This window comes from Amblyomma mixtum, chromosome 2 (genome assembly GCF_055824585.1).
Source record: "Amblyomma mixtum isolate Tamu chromosome 2, ASM5582458v1, whole genome shotgun sequence".
In the NCBI taxonomy this organism is placed as follows: Eukaryota; Metazoa; Arthropoda; class Arachnida; order Ixodida; family Ixodidae; genus Amblyomma; species Amblyomma mixtum.
The window spans coordinates 17,792,063-17,808,438 of NC_143013.1; the positions used below are offsets into that span (position 1 = coordinate 17,792,063).

The window sequence follows — 16,376 nt, forward strand, 5'->3', positions numbered from 1 at the left end:
GAGCCTTTCTGCCTGGTGGTCCATGTAAGCAAGTCCAACAGGAAAATGCGTACCTGCTGCGCACACCCCTTAAACTGCTTTGGGCTCGTGCAGTGCAGACCAGATCATCTTACTTCTTCTCTATCTTGGTATCTATGGCTGCGCTTCGGGCTACCATGTTTAAGAATTTTTTAGGTCTCAACGAATTATTGTCTTCACTGGCGTTCAGTTAAAAAAAAGTACACCTTAGCCTACCAGTGCTAGTAGATGGTTCTGAACCCCATGGCAGCTCTTTTTGTCAAAAACTAAGCAGTTCTGACCTTTCCTTGTTCGGTGCCACCTATAAGATTTCTCAGCACAAGCATTCGAGGCGACCAAGCCGCGAGCAGAGCGCCAGGGTAGCGTGACGTGACCCTCACCGGTGACCCCCAGGTTACCGACTGCGAGCAGGTCCTCGAGGTCGGTGGGCCCCGTGACGGAGATGGTGACCCGGTCCGAGCGCAACTTGAGGAACATGTCGACGGTGTAAATGCCAGCACTGTCCAGCGCGATCTCGCCCGGACCGTTCACGTCCACCTCGAGCTTCTTCTCGTCCTCGGTCTGTGACGCGCGTCACGTGGTACGAGACGCCATGAGCGCACGTTAGACAGGCCCTCTGAATGCTCTCGATTTGAAGAATCCCTACGTACAAACCCGCTTCCCATTTACTCGCAGTTTTCTCCGGTTGTGTAACAAATGTCCTCCCTCAGCAACCTGCATGCACTGTGGAGTGCATAGTGAAAAAAACCGGTAATGCAGTTGCGCTCTGCTTTACCTGCAACGAGTCGGTGGTGGTTGTAGTGCAAGCCACGATTTATAGCAGTAATGCGGCATGTATGAGAGCAATGCGAGGGATCAACTCTCTCTGTTGGCAGCTAGACGCGTGCGTGTACAACCCCCCCCCCCCCCCCCCCCCCCGAGCTTGCACTGGTTTGTGAACACCCACCTCGTACAGTGTCATATTGAGTTTTACAGCGCAAGTTTCTGAACTCAAACTCACTCTCGAACAGCCCGAGCAGATCACGAACTACCAATGCCTCAACAGAGAAGAGGGCACGTTTTAAGTGCGACGAGAAAGAAGACCACCTCAGCACCAGCAAACACGACATTATAGCAAGAATGTTATCATTCTCTTGAAAACCTTGGTGTGTTCTGATGACTTTCAGTGGCTTCATCTTGCCTCCATTTCTTCATTTACCGTCGTACCTACTGTACAGATTCGTTTCACGAAAGACAATGAACACTGGGTAGACTCTAGTGCCATGTGAGCGCAAAGTTGGACGGCAGGCTTTCTATGCTGTCTTTTCATCGTAATATGCTATGGGAGAAAAAAGTTCGAATTGAAAATTAAAAAAAAGGCGCCATGAAATACTTGTGCAAGCGGTGCTTACAAAATGCACGCATTCTTTCCATTATCATGGCGCTGGCGTAAGACTGGAAGGCAAGCGGGGGTTCAGTTCAAGCGGCTTTTAATGACTACAAGGTGTGCTGCACCCTGGTTACTGGGTGACAAGCAGATATATGTTTGGCGAAGTGCATGCAGTTATATTGCCGCGGAAATGGACAACATGGCGGGTGTGCTGGCAAACAACGAAAACTCACTGCCTTACTTCCGCAGTGTCCGCACTCACTATTGCAACATATGTGTTGGGTAAGCGACGAAGTCTGAGGAATTACAGACTTTGACAGAACCAAGTAGCGTAGCCCTAGATGCCAGGGTATGGACGTTAGACAAGCAGATAACCTGCCACTGAAACGGTTAAAAGTAAAAGCTTCTAAAGCAAACTTATACATGACAACGCGAACAAGAAATAAATACAGTCAAACCTCGTTATAACAAAAAGGCTTAAAAAGAAATAATGGATATAACGAAGAAATGACGACGTCCCTTGGAAGCTCGGTTAGCACGGGCTAAAACAAAGCTACGGATATAACGAAATAATTGCCACGTCCTTCAGTTTTGTTATAACGAGGCTGTACTCCAGGAAAAGAAAACCGTTAATCCCAGAGCACAAGTAGAAAAAACAAATATGCTAACTTTTCCTCTACATAGATGTAGTATGCATGACACTCGGAGCCAAAGCAGCTGCTTAGGGGTGCAGTTCCAGGCATGAAAGTGCCGCTCTTAGCGAAGCTCACCGCTTTTGCCGGGTTGACGGTGACCTCGGTCTGTCCGACCCAGACGTACGTCTCGAAGTCAAACTCGGCGCCGACGGTGACGTAGTGTGTCTTGGACGTCATGCGCGTGCGCACGGCGGTCACCGAGAAGCGCAGCAGGATGTTTCGGCTCGTGTCCGGGTTGATGATGTTGCCGAACTCGATCACCACACGGTCGTACTGGGTGGAAACGGTCGAGGTGAGGACAGCGATTCCAAGATGAGCGACACCTGCCGCTGAATTGTTGTGCTGCCTGCCACTCTAGCCCAGGGATATGACATTGTTATGAAGTCACTTCAGCCGAGGCGCATATTTACTGCTAGAAAACAACTACCGTGGGGAACATGCAAAGCAGGGCTGCTTTTGAGATGACGAAATCTTGCGGTTCTACATCGTTCAGCTATTTTAGAACACCACAGGTCCTACGGCCGTAATCATGACCCTACCAGAAGAACATTTGGAACAGAAACTAGATTTAGGTATGTGAGTAGTTTGCATACGTGTTATGGGCAGCCACACTATTTTTGTACGATGCAAGAAAAGAGGCAACAATGAAAATAATATTTTCGCATTGAGCGATTCAACAACCAATCAGTGACCTAGCCTAAGTTGGCCACAGGAAGCACTTAATTGTACGCTTTTTCTGCAGGACATACTGCATGCAGAACAGGTAATAGTAGGAGGCAATGAAGCCAACCTACAGGGGCACTAGCATACGTATATATGCTTTATTTATTTTGCGCAGAGATATTCTTTAGTGACTAGAAGGAACGCGAAAGTATCAATGACCTGGGCATGACGCCATTTTAATGTCACTCGGGCAGAAAAAGAAAAAAAAAGTTTCTGCCCATGAACCGGCTTCACCCGACTTTCCTCCATAATGCAAATGGTTTATAGCAAAACGAAACTTTGTCGCCAAGAGAACTTCCTCCTTTCGAGCTGACGTGACGTCGATGCAAAGGCAGATAGAAAAAGGGAGTGCGCTCTAAACAGAAAGGAGTAAAATTGCGAGGACACCTTGGCGATTAAAGTGTTGAGAGGCGAAAGCCGAGAACACTATGCAGTGACGACTTCCGGTGAATGTAACGTCACACCGTTCATGTGGCTATATCGATACCCAAATTATACATCTTTCCGGGATCTTCAGTGTTAATTACGCTTAATTACACATTTTCCCCTCTAACTTGACACAAATCCGGCGTTTTTTCCCGAACATTCTGTGACAATTTTCGCTAAGCCGTGACGACTTCCGGTGGATGTGACGTCACACCGTTCCCGTGGCTATATCGACGTCTGCGTTATTTCGACGCAATTTTGACATTTTTGACTATAATTAATTAAATAATTTCTCTACAGTCATCAAACGTGGATTCGAGGCTCATTTTTTCCTTTTCTATCTGAAGCAACCATTTGTTTTCTCCTATCTTTTTTAGTTCCCGAGTTAACACGAGTTAAACGCTGCCAAAGGTGTGACACCGCCTGCTAATGAACGACAGTATGAGCCATTAAAGGCTTTCGCCTTAAAAAGGGAGTAGACTGTACTCCAGCACATTCCCTTTCATGAAAGGGAGTGCGGTATAGGACAGTTTACTCCCTTATTACTCCCATATAGGCGTATTCGTGTTTAGAGTGCTTTGTGTGGACGGCGAGGGGAGACAAGACACGCACCACGTTCTTGATGGACTCGCTGAGTATCATCTTGGGCGTGGGCTCGCCCACGCTGAACGTCATCTCGGGCGGCAGGTCGGTCCGCACGTCGAAGATGGCCAGCGGCGGCACGTAGTTCTCGGCAATCACGTCCTTGGTGAAGATGTCCACAAGGAGGTCCAGCCTCTCCGTGGGCGGAATGGTGATCTGCAGCTCGTATTCGAGCACCCGTCCCAGCTCCATGGCGGCTGGATCGCCGCTCACAATGTTCAGCTTGAAGTCGGTGCGGTAGTTCTCCGAGTCTGTCGCCGACGGCGGTGCCTGCGTTTGGCACCAGCCGGGGCCGATATAGGCAACGCATTTCACCGAAGTAACCAAAGAGAGCGAGGGAAAGATAACAGCAAAGTCCGTCAGGTGGACCACAGCCCAGTGCTTCTTTATTTTATTGAAACGCACCCTGCGGTCCCAATTCCTAAAAGAGAAGATAGCATCTGGAATTCCGGAGGTTCAGAACTTCGACTTTTTAGACGCTTAAATAAGCGGGGTCTGGTAAAGTGCGCGGGAATGTAGGTCTGTACAGCATAGGTAAAAATTCTTCGGCTTATTGAAATTGAACTTTATTCCGTCGAGGCGGAAAGGGACTCGAACAAAAGTGAAAACATATCACTTGACGTGGTTCGAGCCCCCATTTACAAGGCATACAGCAGTTGCACATTTATATGTATAGCAGCATAGTCACGAGAACATACACACATAGAAAGTGAGTCAAGACCTTCTTGTCTGAAAAGAAAAAATCCCATTTTACACAACAATAAGATATCCCCATCACATCAAGACCAGCATAATACACCTGAGAAAAGAAAAACATCATTATACAATTATAGCGAGCATAATCATCACTCTTGTTGTGTAAAAAAATGTTCAGAGTTTGGGTGCTAACACTTTCGATATTTATATCGTGTTTATGGAGATAATTTAACAAGGTTGGAAGTGAATATTCGAGCATTTGACGGCTGATGGTTGTGCGTATGAATGGAATTTTCCAAATTTCAGGTGACCGCGATGTAGATCTACTTCCTCTTAAACTTAGATTTGATATGGTTTGAATGAGGACCTCATTGTTTTGGACATCCTGTTTATATCTTTTGGCTAAAATATAAGAGTAGAGCCGATGCACAGAAAGTACTTTGAATTGCATAAACAGGCTTCTAGTGTGTGCTTAAGGATCTACCCCTGCGATAAGGCGAACTGCTTTTTTTGTAGCATGTGAATCTGTTGTAAATTTGTAAATGTTGTGCTTCCCCATACCAGAAAACAATAGTTTACATGTGACTGAAACAATGCATTGAACAAAAGTAACTTAACTGGGGTCGGTAGAAAATATTTGAATTTCGCTAGTAAGCCGACACTTTTGGCAATTCGGGAAACAATATTGTTAACGTGAGTGTCCCATAACATGTGTTTATGAAAATGTACACCAAGTATTTTTATTGTATCCACGACTTCTATAGTTGTGTCACCGAAGGTTAAATTAATACGTTGCACTGATGACTACCTTGGAGTGAAGATAACGACTTTTGTTTTCTTGCTGTTAATCTGCAGTGAATTTGCGACACTCCAAGAATGTAAATAATTCAGAGAGTTCCTAATATTATTTTCCAGGGAGTCCTAACTATTGCCTCGAAACAACAGAGTAGCGTCATCAGCATAGATTACAAATTTTGCAGCTGTAGGGATGCTTGTGATATCATTGATGTAGAAATTAAATAACAAGGGCCCCAGGATGCTCCCTTGAGGTACGCCTGCATTAATTGTTTTGTAGGTGGACATGTAGCTTCCGATTGTTACACATTGCTTCCGTTTTTGCATGTATGACGTTATTAATTGTAGTGCAGTTCCTCGTATGCCATTATGGGGTCACCCGCGAGCAGCCGGCCGTGAAGGCGCGCTTCCGTGCCAGCTATGCGCGGGCGTTCTCGTGTCCCCAACCCGTGGCGCAAAGTCACAGCCACGGCGGGTTCGGACGAAGTAGGCAACGAACAGAGTACGCTAGGAAACCGTTTATTTACCTAGCGCAAGGCAAAGCACACTGCGGAAGAATGTTCTATCCGATAATAGAAGGTTCAGCAGCTTACCAGGTCGTCGTCGACCGGCGTTGAATAATCCGGGAGGGCACGGGCAGGAGACGGGGTCGGCGGGGCAATCGGGCAGTCACCACCGCGAGAGGAGAGACTAGACAGCCTTTGTTCCCGCGTGAGCTCTCCTTTTAACCCCTACGACATTACCTCCCTCTTGAGCAACTGGTTGCAACCAAGAGGGGTCGTTCACCCCGTTCCTAAGACGCCAGAGCGTAGCGTGACGTCACGTCCAAGCTGGGGGGTGAGGAGAGTGGCCGCGTGGCCCCCCTCTCCCCACGCCCGGCGGCGGCGCTTCGTCGCGTGACTCAGCGCGGGGCGGCGAGGGATATTTGTATATCCCACATCCTCCCCTCCTTAAGAAGCCTCCCGGACAGAGAAGCAGGCGCCACGTTACTTAATCTTCTCCGTCATCCAGGGATCGAAGTTCTTCGGCTCCCGCTGGTACACTTGTTGATGTCCGCGCCACGCCCGCACCGATCAGCTGGTCCGAAGGCTTGACCACCCGCGAGATGATGACGTTGAAAGGCAACTTGCTGCCGGTTGCAAGTCTTCCGAGCGCGCGCGGCTGCGCCGCTCCGGTGAAGGTGGTTGACCGCCTCCGTGGCACCGGCTTCGACTGCTTGGAGGCCAGGTCCGTGGCTGCGCCGCTCTGAGAGACTGGGTCAGGTGGCTTCAGAGGCGAGGGCCGCGGCGCTTTCATGGTAGAGGCCGCGGTTGGGTTGACCTGGCATACCCGGTTAGCTGGCGAGCGCCCAGGGTTGAGGTCGCAATGGGGCCACGGCAGCTCTGTCTTCTTTTTGGCAGCTTGCTCTTGGTTTGGCGGGTGCAGCGGCGTACAGTCGGCAGGCGGCCAGCTCCGACGCGATGTGGCAGGTGGCAGGGGCGCCTGGCTGCAGCAGGGAGGCGGCTTCAGGTCGCGGGCTGGGCGTAGCGGCGGGCCATGGGCGCGGCGCGTTGCCGAAGCTGGATGGTGGCTTCTAGTTGGTAGACGTGAACGATGTCGTTCTGGTGCGCCCTGCTTCTTTTCCATCTGCGCTGAAAAGGTCAGCACAGAAGTAACCAACTCCCGCAGCGCGTGCTACGTAGCTGTTCGGCCCTCACGAGAGTCATGAGTGCTAACGCAAGTAAGTCTCACGTAACATTGATCGGCATGAGCGGCCCGTACGTTCATGCATCTAACGAGACTGCGTGTCGGCCTGCGCCCTCGCTCTAGTCCGCGCAGGCAGATTTTATTTCTGCCTACGGCGCAAGTTATAGCGGGACGCGGAAGTCGCCGGCTGATCGCAGCGCTCGTTTTCCGACTGCGGCGCGGGTCGGGCTGTGTCCTGGACCCACTCGTCTCGCTGCACGTAACGTTTCAGGTCGCATACGTGCACCGGTCCGCCTGTCGGTTTCGACCGCAAGTCCTCGAGCCTGTAAACGAGCGAGGAAAGCTTTTCTCGCACGCGAAACGGCCCGATCCATTTCGGCGCCAACGAGGCCGCGAACTGTCTGCTAGCATCGCTCAGAACGTGTTGGCGCCGAAGCACCAGATCGCCCACTTCGTAGTGAACATCCCGGTGCGAGCGGTCGTACTGTGCTTTCTGCTGCGCTCTAGCGGTGCTCAGGTTGCGGCGAGCCTTGCGTAAGGCCTCCGTCATCTTAGCGCGCAGCTGCGTCGCGTATTCAGCTCGTGCTGACGAAGCGACTGGCGTCTTCCTGCTGTCCGTTAGAACCCGGTCCATCGGATTTAGCAGCTCTCTACCCAGATTGAGAGACGACGGTGCATACCCAGTCGAGCGGTTAACGGTCGAACGCAAAGCGAACGCGATCTCTGGCAGATAGGAGTCCCAATCTTTGTGCCTCTCAGAGTACGCGACAAGCATGTGCTTAATGTTGCGGTTGACTCGTTCCGTGGGGTTCGACTGAGCATGATAGGTGGTCGTTTTCTTGTGCTTAATGCCGAGTGCAGCGCACGAATCTACGAACACCTTCGCAGTGAAGTAGGACGCGTTGTCCGTTATCAGCTGCTCTGGGAAACCGAACCTGGTGAATACGTCCATCAGCTTCTCCATGATCACTCGTGCCGTCAGCTTTCTCAGGGGGAAAAGTTCAACCCACTTGCTGAAGTGATCCGTGACCACCAGCAGGAACTTGTTCCTACTCGGTGTCGTGGGATACGGTCCCATGATGTCACACGCCGCGATTTGCCAGGGAGTCTGGCTGTTAATCGGCTGCATGAGGCCGGGCGGTCGTCCACCCCGGGGCTTCACACTTTGGCACACATGACATGAGCGGGCGTAGCGTGTTACGTCCCTTTTCATGCCAAGCCAGGTAGCAAAGCGACACAACTTAATGTAAGTCTTGGGGCCGCTTGCATGCCCAGCGATGCACGAGTCGTGAAAGTAGCGTAACAGTGCCGCTCTCAACACCCGCGGTATCACCACCTTGAACGCCTCACTTGTGTCGTTCTCGGATGGGATATACCTCAGCAGGACGCCGTCGGAATCCAGCAGATAAGAATCCAGCGCGCTCACAGCATTACCAGCTGTTTCCAAGCGCTCCGCACCGACAGCAAAACCAGCTGTCCCCGTGTGCGCGGCGGCCCGGCCGCCCGGCTCCCTGAGCCCGTCGAACACTTTTCGACAAAATGAATCCATCTGCTGAGCTTCGAGCAACTCCTTTCTGCTGAACGCGATCCCCACGGAACTCACGTAGTCCACGTGGTTCACGCTCTCGCCTGGGGTCAACGGTCGGTCCGTGTCCCTTACATCGGCTACGGCTGGCGACAGTCCCGCACTCTCTCCCTCTGTCGGGTGGTCGGTCGCGTGACCTTCCTCGCCCTGGACAGGCGCTCGCGAGAGTGCGTCAGCCACGGCGTTGTTCTTCCCTCTGCGGTAGCGCACGGTAAAGTCGTAGCGCTGCAGCAACAGGGCCCAACGCGCCAGGCGGCCGCTCGGCTCGCTGAGGCGTCTCAGCCAGGTGAGCGCCATGTGATCCGTCTCGATCACAAATGCCACCCCGTCGACGTAGTAGTCGAACTTCCGCAGAGCAAAAACTATCGCGAGACATTCCTTCTCTGTCACCGAATAGTTCTTCTCTGCCGGCGTCAGTGAACGGCTCGCGAACGCTACCGGTCGGAGGACGCCTTCATGCTCCTGAAGCAACACTGCTCCTAAGCCCAGGTCGCTTGCGTCGGTTTGAATCACAAACTCCCTGTTTAGGTCGGGTAGCTGCAACTCAGCCGTGTCCGCGAGCACCTTAACGAGGTTGCGCAGTGCAGCCTCTTGCTCGGGACCCCAACTCCAGCGCTCTCCCTTCTTCAAAAGCTTTGTCAAAGGTGCCTGCAGCGCTGCGCAATCTGGGATGAACTGGCGATAAAAGTTCGCCATTCCCAGGAAGCGTCTGAGACCAGCTAGATCTGACGGCGACGGAAACTTAAGCAAAGCCTCGAGTTTATCCTCGCACGGCAGAATGCGGCCTTTGTCGATCGTGAACCCCAACAGTGTTATTCGGGTCGCGGCGATCTGCGCCTTCTTCGGGTTCAAAGTGATTCCCGCGGACCTCAGCCTCTCTAGGATGTCCCTCAAGTGGCGCAGGTGTTCCTCGAACGTTTTCGAGTACACCACGATGTCGTCTAGGTATGCGAGCGCGTGGTGCCACTTCGCATCTCCCAGAACACGGTCCATTAGGCGCTGATAAGTAGCGGGTGCTCCTACCAAGCCAAAAGACATTCTCTTGAATTGGAAAAGACCTCTGTGACAAGTGAAAGCAGTCTTCTCCTTATCACGCTCATCCATTTCAACCTGAAAGTATCCGCGGCTAGCATCGAGCGTAGTAAAGTACTTCGCCCCACCTAGGTTGGACACTAGGGAAGAAATGGTTGGTAGAGGGTACGCATCCTTTCTCGTAACCTCATTCAGTCTGCGGTAGTCCACGCAAAGCCGATATGTATCGTCTTTCTTTGGAACTAAGACTACCGGGAAGCCCCAAGGGCTGTTAGACCTCTCAACAACGCCAGTATCGATAAGTTCGTCTAAGGCGCCGTCCAGTGCTTTTCTCTTAGCCAAGCTGATTGGTCTAGGATTGCACTTCCAAGGCAGTGCATCACCCGTGTCTATTCTGTGCCTTACTAGTGTAGTCAGGCCAGGCCGGTCCGTGAATGTCGCGTTGAATTCGTAGAGGAGAGATGACAAACGTGCCTTCTCCCTTTCCGATACGCTGTTCACCTCCGACAACAAAGGGTGCATTGCCCTCACTGGCACGGTAGAACAGCTTTCTACCGCGACAACATTCTCTGTGGGCCCTCTCTCAGCGGCGACTGTCCGCTCGCATGCTTGTTTCCGGGCCGGCGGGGGTGATTTTCCACGGTCACTCCCCGCTAGCTCCGCGTTCGGAGCCGTAATTGACTGCGAGGCCGCGGGCGCTTTTGCAAAAAGCTTCAAGGCGCCGGTGGTGCGCTCTCGATAGCCTCCGCTGGCTATGTCTATCACAATGCCTGTCTTGGCTAGGAAGTCTCGCCCAAGAATTACAGGAACGGATAAACAGGGAAGATGAACGAGGCGTTGTCGCCGCACGCGTCTTTCCCAGCGAACCACTATCCTAGCTGCACCGCTGGATTGCGCTGTGCCGCTCGCGAGGCGAAAAGTGGTATCGCACTCTCTCAACCGGATTTTGTTCTGGCGGAGATGGTTTAGCACTTCGTCACCGAACAAAGAAGCGCTTGCCCCTGTGTCGAGTAACGCGGTGAATTTCTTTCGAGCTATCGTTAGCTCGATGAACGGCGCTGGCAAGTCAACAGAACTTCCTACGCGACATGCCAAAGGCGCTAATAAACCGGGGTTCTCTGTGTAAGCCGCGCGGGATCGAAGGTCGATCACCGGCGGCTGTAGCCGTTTCCCGACTGTGTTTGGTCACGGGCGGGGAGGCGGCCACAGTCGCGGGCGAAGTGCCCCGGTTGGTCACACCTGTAGCAGCGATTGCTCGGGCTCCGACGGGCTAGGCGCTGGTCGCCACGTTCCGGTCGGTCGTTTCGATCTCGATCTCGCGGTGCGGACCGTGGGGGCCGCTCGTGCGGCCGCGTGTCGGCCTCGCGATCTCGGCTACAGGTGTTCCGCTCTGCGGCAGCGTGTGCTGTTCGCAGCGCGTAGCTGAAGGGGTCCAAAGCGCGGTCGGACAATTCCCAACCCCTCGGGACACTCTCGTCAGCAAACTGTGCTGTCGCTTCAGCTCTAGACGGACTACGCGCTGAGCTGCCATTCCACGCGCAGCGAGGCTCAAGTGACTGCGATGCAGGTGGCGGCGGCCGATACGCTCGCGCAGAGAGGATGTCTCCCTGAATGCGCTTCGCCTCAGCTGCTAGCTCGTCCAGGTCTCTAAACCTGCCTCCTCTCAGGTAGGCCGCGAAAGTCGGGTGCGCTTGTCGTGTGACACGCTCAACTTTCTCCATGTTTGTGGCGCGAGGGTCAGCGAGGCGATACAGTTCGTCCATCGCTCGGACGTACTCTAACAAAGACTCGTCGGGGTGCTGGGTGCGGAGTTCCAGCTCCCTCCTCAAACGCCACTCGTAGTTAGCGGGAAGGAATTCGTCGCGGAAGCTTGCGCTAAACTCCTCCATTGTACTCGCTCGGTTACCGGTTAGTCGGTACCAGCGGGCCGCTTGCTCCGTCAAAGAAACAGGCACAACACGCGCGAGCAGTTCGGCGTCTGCGATTCCTGTCGCTTGCTGATAATGCAGCAGACGGTCGAGGTACTCATTAGCCCCTGTTCTGTCGTGGTACCCCGTGTAGGTAGGTACGTCTATCCTAAGACGGGGTGCCTGGGCCGGGGCTTGCAAATTGTTTTGCAACATACCCGCTAAGCTCTGCACAACTTGCATCGCGTTCTGCAAGAGCACCTCGGATGACTGCGGACTAACGCCCCCGGAGTTGGGCGCAGCCGCTGATGGCGTCGAACAATGAGGCGTAGGTGCCCTATTGTTCGCACCATGGAGCGGCGAGGTGACCGATGTGGTGCCCTCCGTACCAGGCCTAAGTCCTGCCGACGCGCCCGGGAATGCAACTCGGCTATTCCGCGTGGAACACTCAAGATTTACGCCTTCCAAAGGCAAGTCAAGTAGGGAGCCCTGGCTCTGTGCCGCTAGCTCTGACAGCATGAACAAAGACTGGAAGTCAGGCCTATCAGCTGCCATCCTTTGTTAGCGCGTCGACAGTCGTTCGCTCCAACAAAGTACACTGCTCAATGCCTAGTTCGCCCCACGTTCGGGTGCCAAGATATGGGGTTTAAAATAGGGGGATAAATGCGGATTCCCCGTTTAAGCGCGGCTGACACAGTTCAAAACCGCGCTGACCCCACCCCGTGGTCGCGTACGCTACCGAGCGCACGCCGACCACGGCGGGCCTTGCTCTGCGGGAACAAAGGAACGACACACTGGCTGACACAAACAAGGCATTTATTGCTATAACAACAATAACGCCAGCTAGCAACAAAATACACTGAGGAATCTAGGATGTCCGACTCACCAGCACGGCTACGAGCGAACGTCCGCCCACGGTAGGGCAAAGGGATAAACTCCGAGGCCCGACGGAACGAGCTGAGGGGAAGAAGTTTCCACACGAGGACGCCCGCGGCCAAGAGCGGAGCTTTGCGCGTGAACGTCCAACACGCTTCCCGATGCGGAGCAGAAGAGACCTCGTCGCTCCCCGCGAGCGCGCAGCAAAACGCCATCCGTGGCGCTGGTGTCGCTGCGACGCGAGCGCCCTCCCTTGTTAGTTACAGTAACCGAACCGAGAGGAGTGCTTTTCGGGGGGGCAGCTAACAACAGTGGGGTGCGTTGAGGGAAAGCGAACGCAGGGGACGAAGGCGTCCCCACATCCCCCCAACCTTAAATAGACCCACGCGCCTGCAAGTTACATGCTATGGAGGAGTCTCCTGGTCTTCATGCACTTGAGGCAGGTCGTGCAGCGGAGGTCACGCCGACAGGGTGCACGCAGTCTTCCGCGGTATTCCGAAGGCGGCGTGAAGGTCTCCGCTGGGACGACTCGCATGGCCCGCGGGCTATGTGCCCGCAGGCCCGCGAAGAGGAGGGCCGGTTGACCACTGCAGGCCAAGATTCCGCAGTAGTCGCCAGGGCAGCAGCAGCCGGAGGTGGCTGCTGTCTGGTCTCGCCACGGCTGCCCCGGATGGATGCGGCGAACAGGATACAGGCCGCTCCGTCGCAGCAGGCGGCGGCGAGACGATGTGCACAGGACAGCAAGCCGCAGTGGCTCCAGATCTGTAAAATTTCCGAAACACACTCCGCATGCCTTTAACGTAGGTCACGGGAGGGGAAACGGCGTACACAAGGGCCTCGTGGCTCAAATGCTCAACTCGCTAGCAAAACGTGTCGGGCGGCTGTTCAATGCAAAGTTCGAGTGAACAAAGCCCTTTCTTGAGTTGAACGAGAATGCTCGGTTCATGCGAGGTTAAAAAAAAACAGGCGGCCAGCAAAGTGCGCCCCCTCTCAATACCACGGTCCGGTGGTCGTGTCACTTTTGACAAGGTGCAGGCAGCTATGAATAGCCTTAGGCCTCACTACCACTGTGAAGGTCGACGACCCCCAACAAAAGAAAGACCCGAAACGGGTTTCGTGCGCGCAGCCGCGAGGAGACATCAGCGTTGTGGGGTGGTCCTCCCCGCTCACTGCACAAAGCAGCTTGAGCGATCGGCGCCCACCGTATCGGACGGTGTCGGAACGCCCGGTGCCGAGCTGCAATACCAGCGAGCTCGTTAAGGCACCCGTGGCCCCAGGCCACCCGGCTCCCAGAGCCGCGACTCCCAGAGTCGAAAAAGAGACAGCGAGAAAATATATACAGAAAACTCGGACCACCCACGCGGCTTCCGTACTCACTCGCTTCGGGCTCGGCAACTCCGCGGGCGCTAGGCCTCGCGCTCCCTCGATGCGGACCAAGTGGTTCTTGAAGAAACTCCAGGAAGAAAACTTCACAAAAAAAACATGCTGAGCATGTCGAAAAGTTCAAACATGCTGCAGCGCAATACACCTCGCACTCAAGAAAGCATGCCGCAGGTCCTAGCGATCAAAATTCACTCTAGGCCTAGCACTTGTCAAGTCCGGACAAAGAGCGTTCCTCGAACCGAACAGACTGTCGTCCAATGTTCCAAGAGCAGGCCCCACGTTGGGCGCCAAGATATGGGGTCACCCGCGAGCAGCCGGCCGTGAAGGCGCGCTTCCGTGCCAGCTATGCGCGGGCGTTCTCGTGTCCCCAACCCGTGGCGCAAAGTCACAGCCACGGCGGGTTCGGACGAAGTAGGCAACGAACAGAGTACGCTAGGAAACCGTTTATTTACCTAGCGCAAGGCAAAGCACACTGCGGAAGAATGTTCTATCCGATAATAGAAGGTTCAGCAGCTTACCAGGTCGTCGTCGACCGGCGTTGAATAATCCGGGAGGGCACGGGCAGGAGACGGGGTCGGCGGGGCAATCGGGCAGTCACCACCGCGAGAGGAGAGACTAGACAGCCTTTGTTCCCGCGTGAGCTCTCCTTTTAACCCCTACGACATTACCTCCCTCTTGAGCAACTGGTTGCAACCAAGAGGGGTCGTTCACCCCGTTCCTAAGACGCCAGAGCGTAGCGTGACGTCACGTCCAAGCTGGGGGGTGAGGAGAGTGGCCGCGTGGCCCCCCTCTCCCCACGCCCGGCGGCGGCGCTTCGTCGCGTGACTCAGCGCGGGGCGGCGAGGGATATTTGTATATCCCACACCATACAATTCTAATTTTTTTAGTAGCGTTGAGCGGTGTAGGCAGTCGAATGCCTTCGAAAAATCAATATACAGGCCAGCAGCTATTTCTCTTTCTTCAAATGCTTTCAGGATTATTTATTTTTGCGCTAAAAGAGTAGTCTCGGTAGAACGGCCTTAACGAAAACCAAACTGAGAGGTACTGATAAGATTAAACCTATTGGCGAACTTTGTTATTCGGAGATGTATTATCTTTTCTAAGCCTTTTGAAAAAACCGGCAAAATAGAAATCGGCCGCTAGTTAGATAAAGATAAAGATAGGGCCCCATCGTTTGCTTTTTAGCTGTGCAGTGGGGCATTTAAGGCACTCCTGAAGCTCTCAATCTCTGTGGGCTGAGGAGACCCATCGTACGCGCCATTAAAGACCTGTTCGTCTTTAGAGGTACCGTAAGTGCCGAATTACACTGCGGAAAAGCAAACCTTGAGACCCTAACACTCTTCACCAAGGATTCATGTAACTTGTCAGTACGCCTCCCATTCGCTTCAAAGCTGGAAACTGAAGGACTGACTGATCTGCAGAGACCAATATGTAGCGGACCTACGCGACAGATGGATGTATGTGCGCACTGTCCTGTCGAGAACATTCATTACTAGAAATTAACATGGTGAAATATAGCCACAATTAATGCCTCTCTAGCATTTGTAATAAGGGAGTGATTGCACATTAGCATTCCGCAAAGCGCAACCATACGTCTACAAAGGAAAGCTGTACGGCTTCCATTGTTTCTAACGAAACTGTGTGGCTTTACATTATAGCCACATGGCTGCGCTTTGGTCGATCCTAATGAGCAATCACTCCCTTATTACGAACTTATACGTCTGGTCTCCCCTATGTTTTCGCTCTTTGTTAAACTTTGCTCGGCCACAGCAACCGGCTGGGTTTAGTCTCTTCTCACAGAAAGTGGCGAAATTCGCGGAAATGGGTTACTTACCTTTCGATTAGTGCAAAGTGAAATATACTGTTTTGATAGTGTTCTCACCTGCCGCTTTGTGCGGTTGTGACGATGACTGCTCTTGTCGATATCATCGGTGAGCAGGTGGCTGTGATCGTCGTGGTCTTCGGCTGTGTCTAGATAGAAGGTCACCTGCGCGGAAAATATTAAAAGGCCCGAAACATAAAGGCACGCGTTGGACATGAACTAAAGCCGTGGCGAGGCGGAGGCCCACGCTAACGTGATGAAGAATTGAGTTTGTTGACTTATGAACATCTTAGGCCATAATGATCCAAATACAGGGTTTAAACATTTTAAAAGGCTTTGATCTTTTAACTGTTGGGAAAAATGGGAAAGGCGACGTGTCCCGCCCTGCGAACCTGCATGGTCGAGTCCGGGTCGGTGTCATTCTCGAGGCTGCCAGGCGACCAGGCGCCCAGGGTAACTGGGAAGGGCATTCCCTCCACCAAGTGGTGCGGGTCGTCCAGCGTCACGTGTCCCGTAGCGTTGTCCACCGAGAAGAGCTGGTACCGGTTTCCGGCCACGATGCCGTAGCTGGTGACGGCGCATGCGCACGGCTCTCGGCCCTCACACGTGTCCTCCAGGTCGCGGTCCCGTGCCGCGGCACGGAACACGGGCCGAGACACGTCCGGTTCCGAAATGGCCACCACCTCGGACCGGGTTGGGAAGGACGGCGGGTACAGGTCCA

The 16,376-nt window shown here is 53.5% G+C and overlaps 2 protein-coding genes across 2 annotated transcripts in view; both read right to left on the reverse strand.

Annotated features, from left to right (window-relative positions):
- The window catches only part of LOC149358563 (uncharacterized), a 59,236-nt gene that overhangs the window by 27,224 nt on the left and 15,636 nt on the right, over positions 1-16,376 (reverse strand). The window contains exons 4-8 of the mRNA XM_089570675.1: positions 16,048-16,376; positions 15,716-15,820; positions 3,844-4,143; positions 2,158-2,355; positions 399-579 (exon numbers count right to left, since the gene is read on the reverse strand). Coding sequence (XP_089426801.1) covers positions 399-579; positions 2,158-2,355; positions 3,844-4,143; positions 15,716-15,820; positions 16,048-16,376 — 1,113 coding nt within the window. The remainder of the gene's footprint in view (positions 1-398; positions 580-2,157; positions 2,356-3,843; positions 4,144-15,715; positions 15,821-16,047) is intronic.
- On the reverse strand, positions 10,812-12,207 carry LOC149358564 (uncharacterized). The gene has a single exon (XM_089570674.1). The coding sequence runs from the start codon at positions 12,127-12,129 to the stop codon at positions 10,816-10,818; it is 1,314 nt and encodes a 437-aa protein (XP_089426800.1). The 5' UTR covers positions 12,130-12,207; the 3' UTR covers positions 10,812-10,815.

What these genes read in the sequence shown, in the direction of transcription:
- LOC149358564 (XM_089570674.1), bottom strand. Translation starts at nt 12,129, where the DNA reads ATGGCAGCTGATAGGCCTGACTTCCAGTCTTTGTTCATGCTGTCAGAG.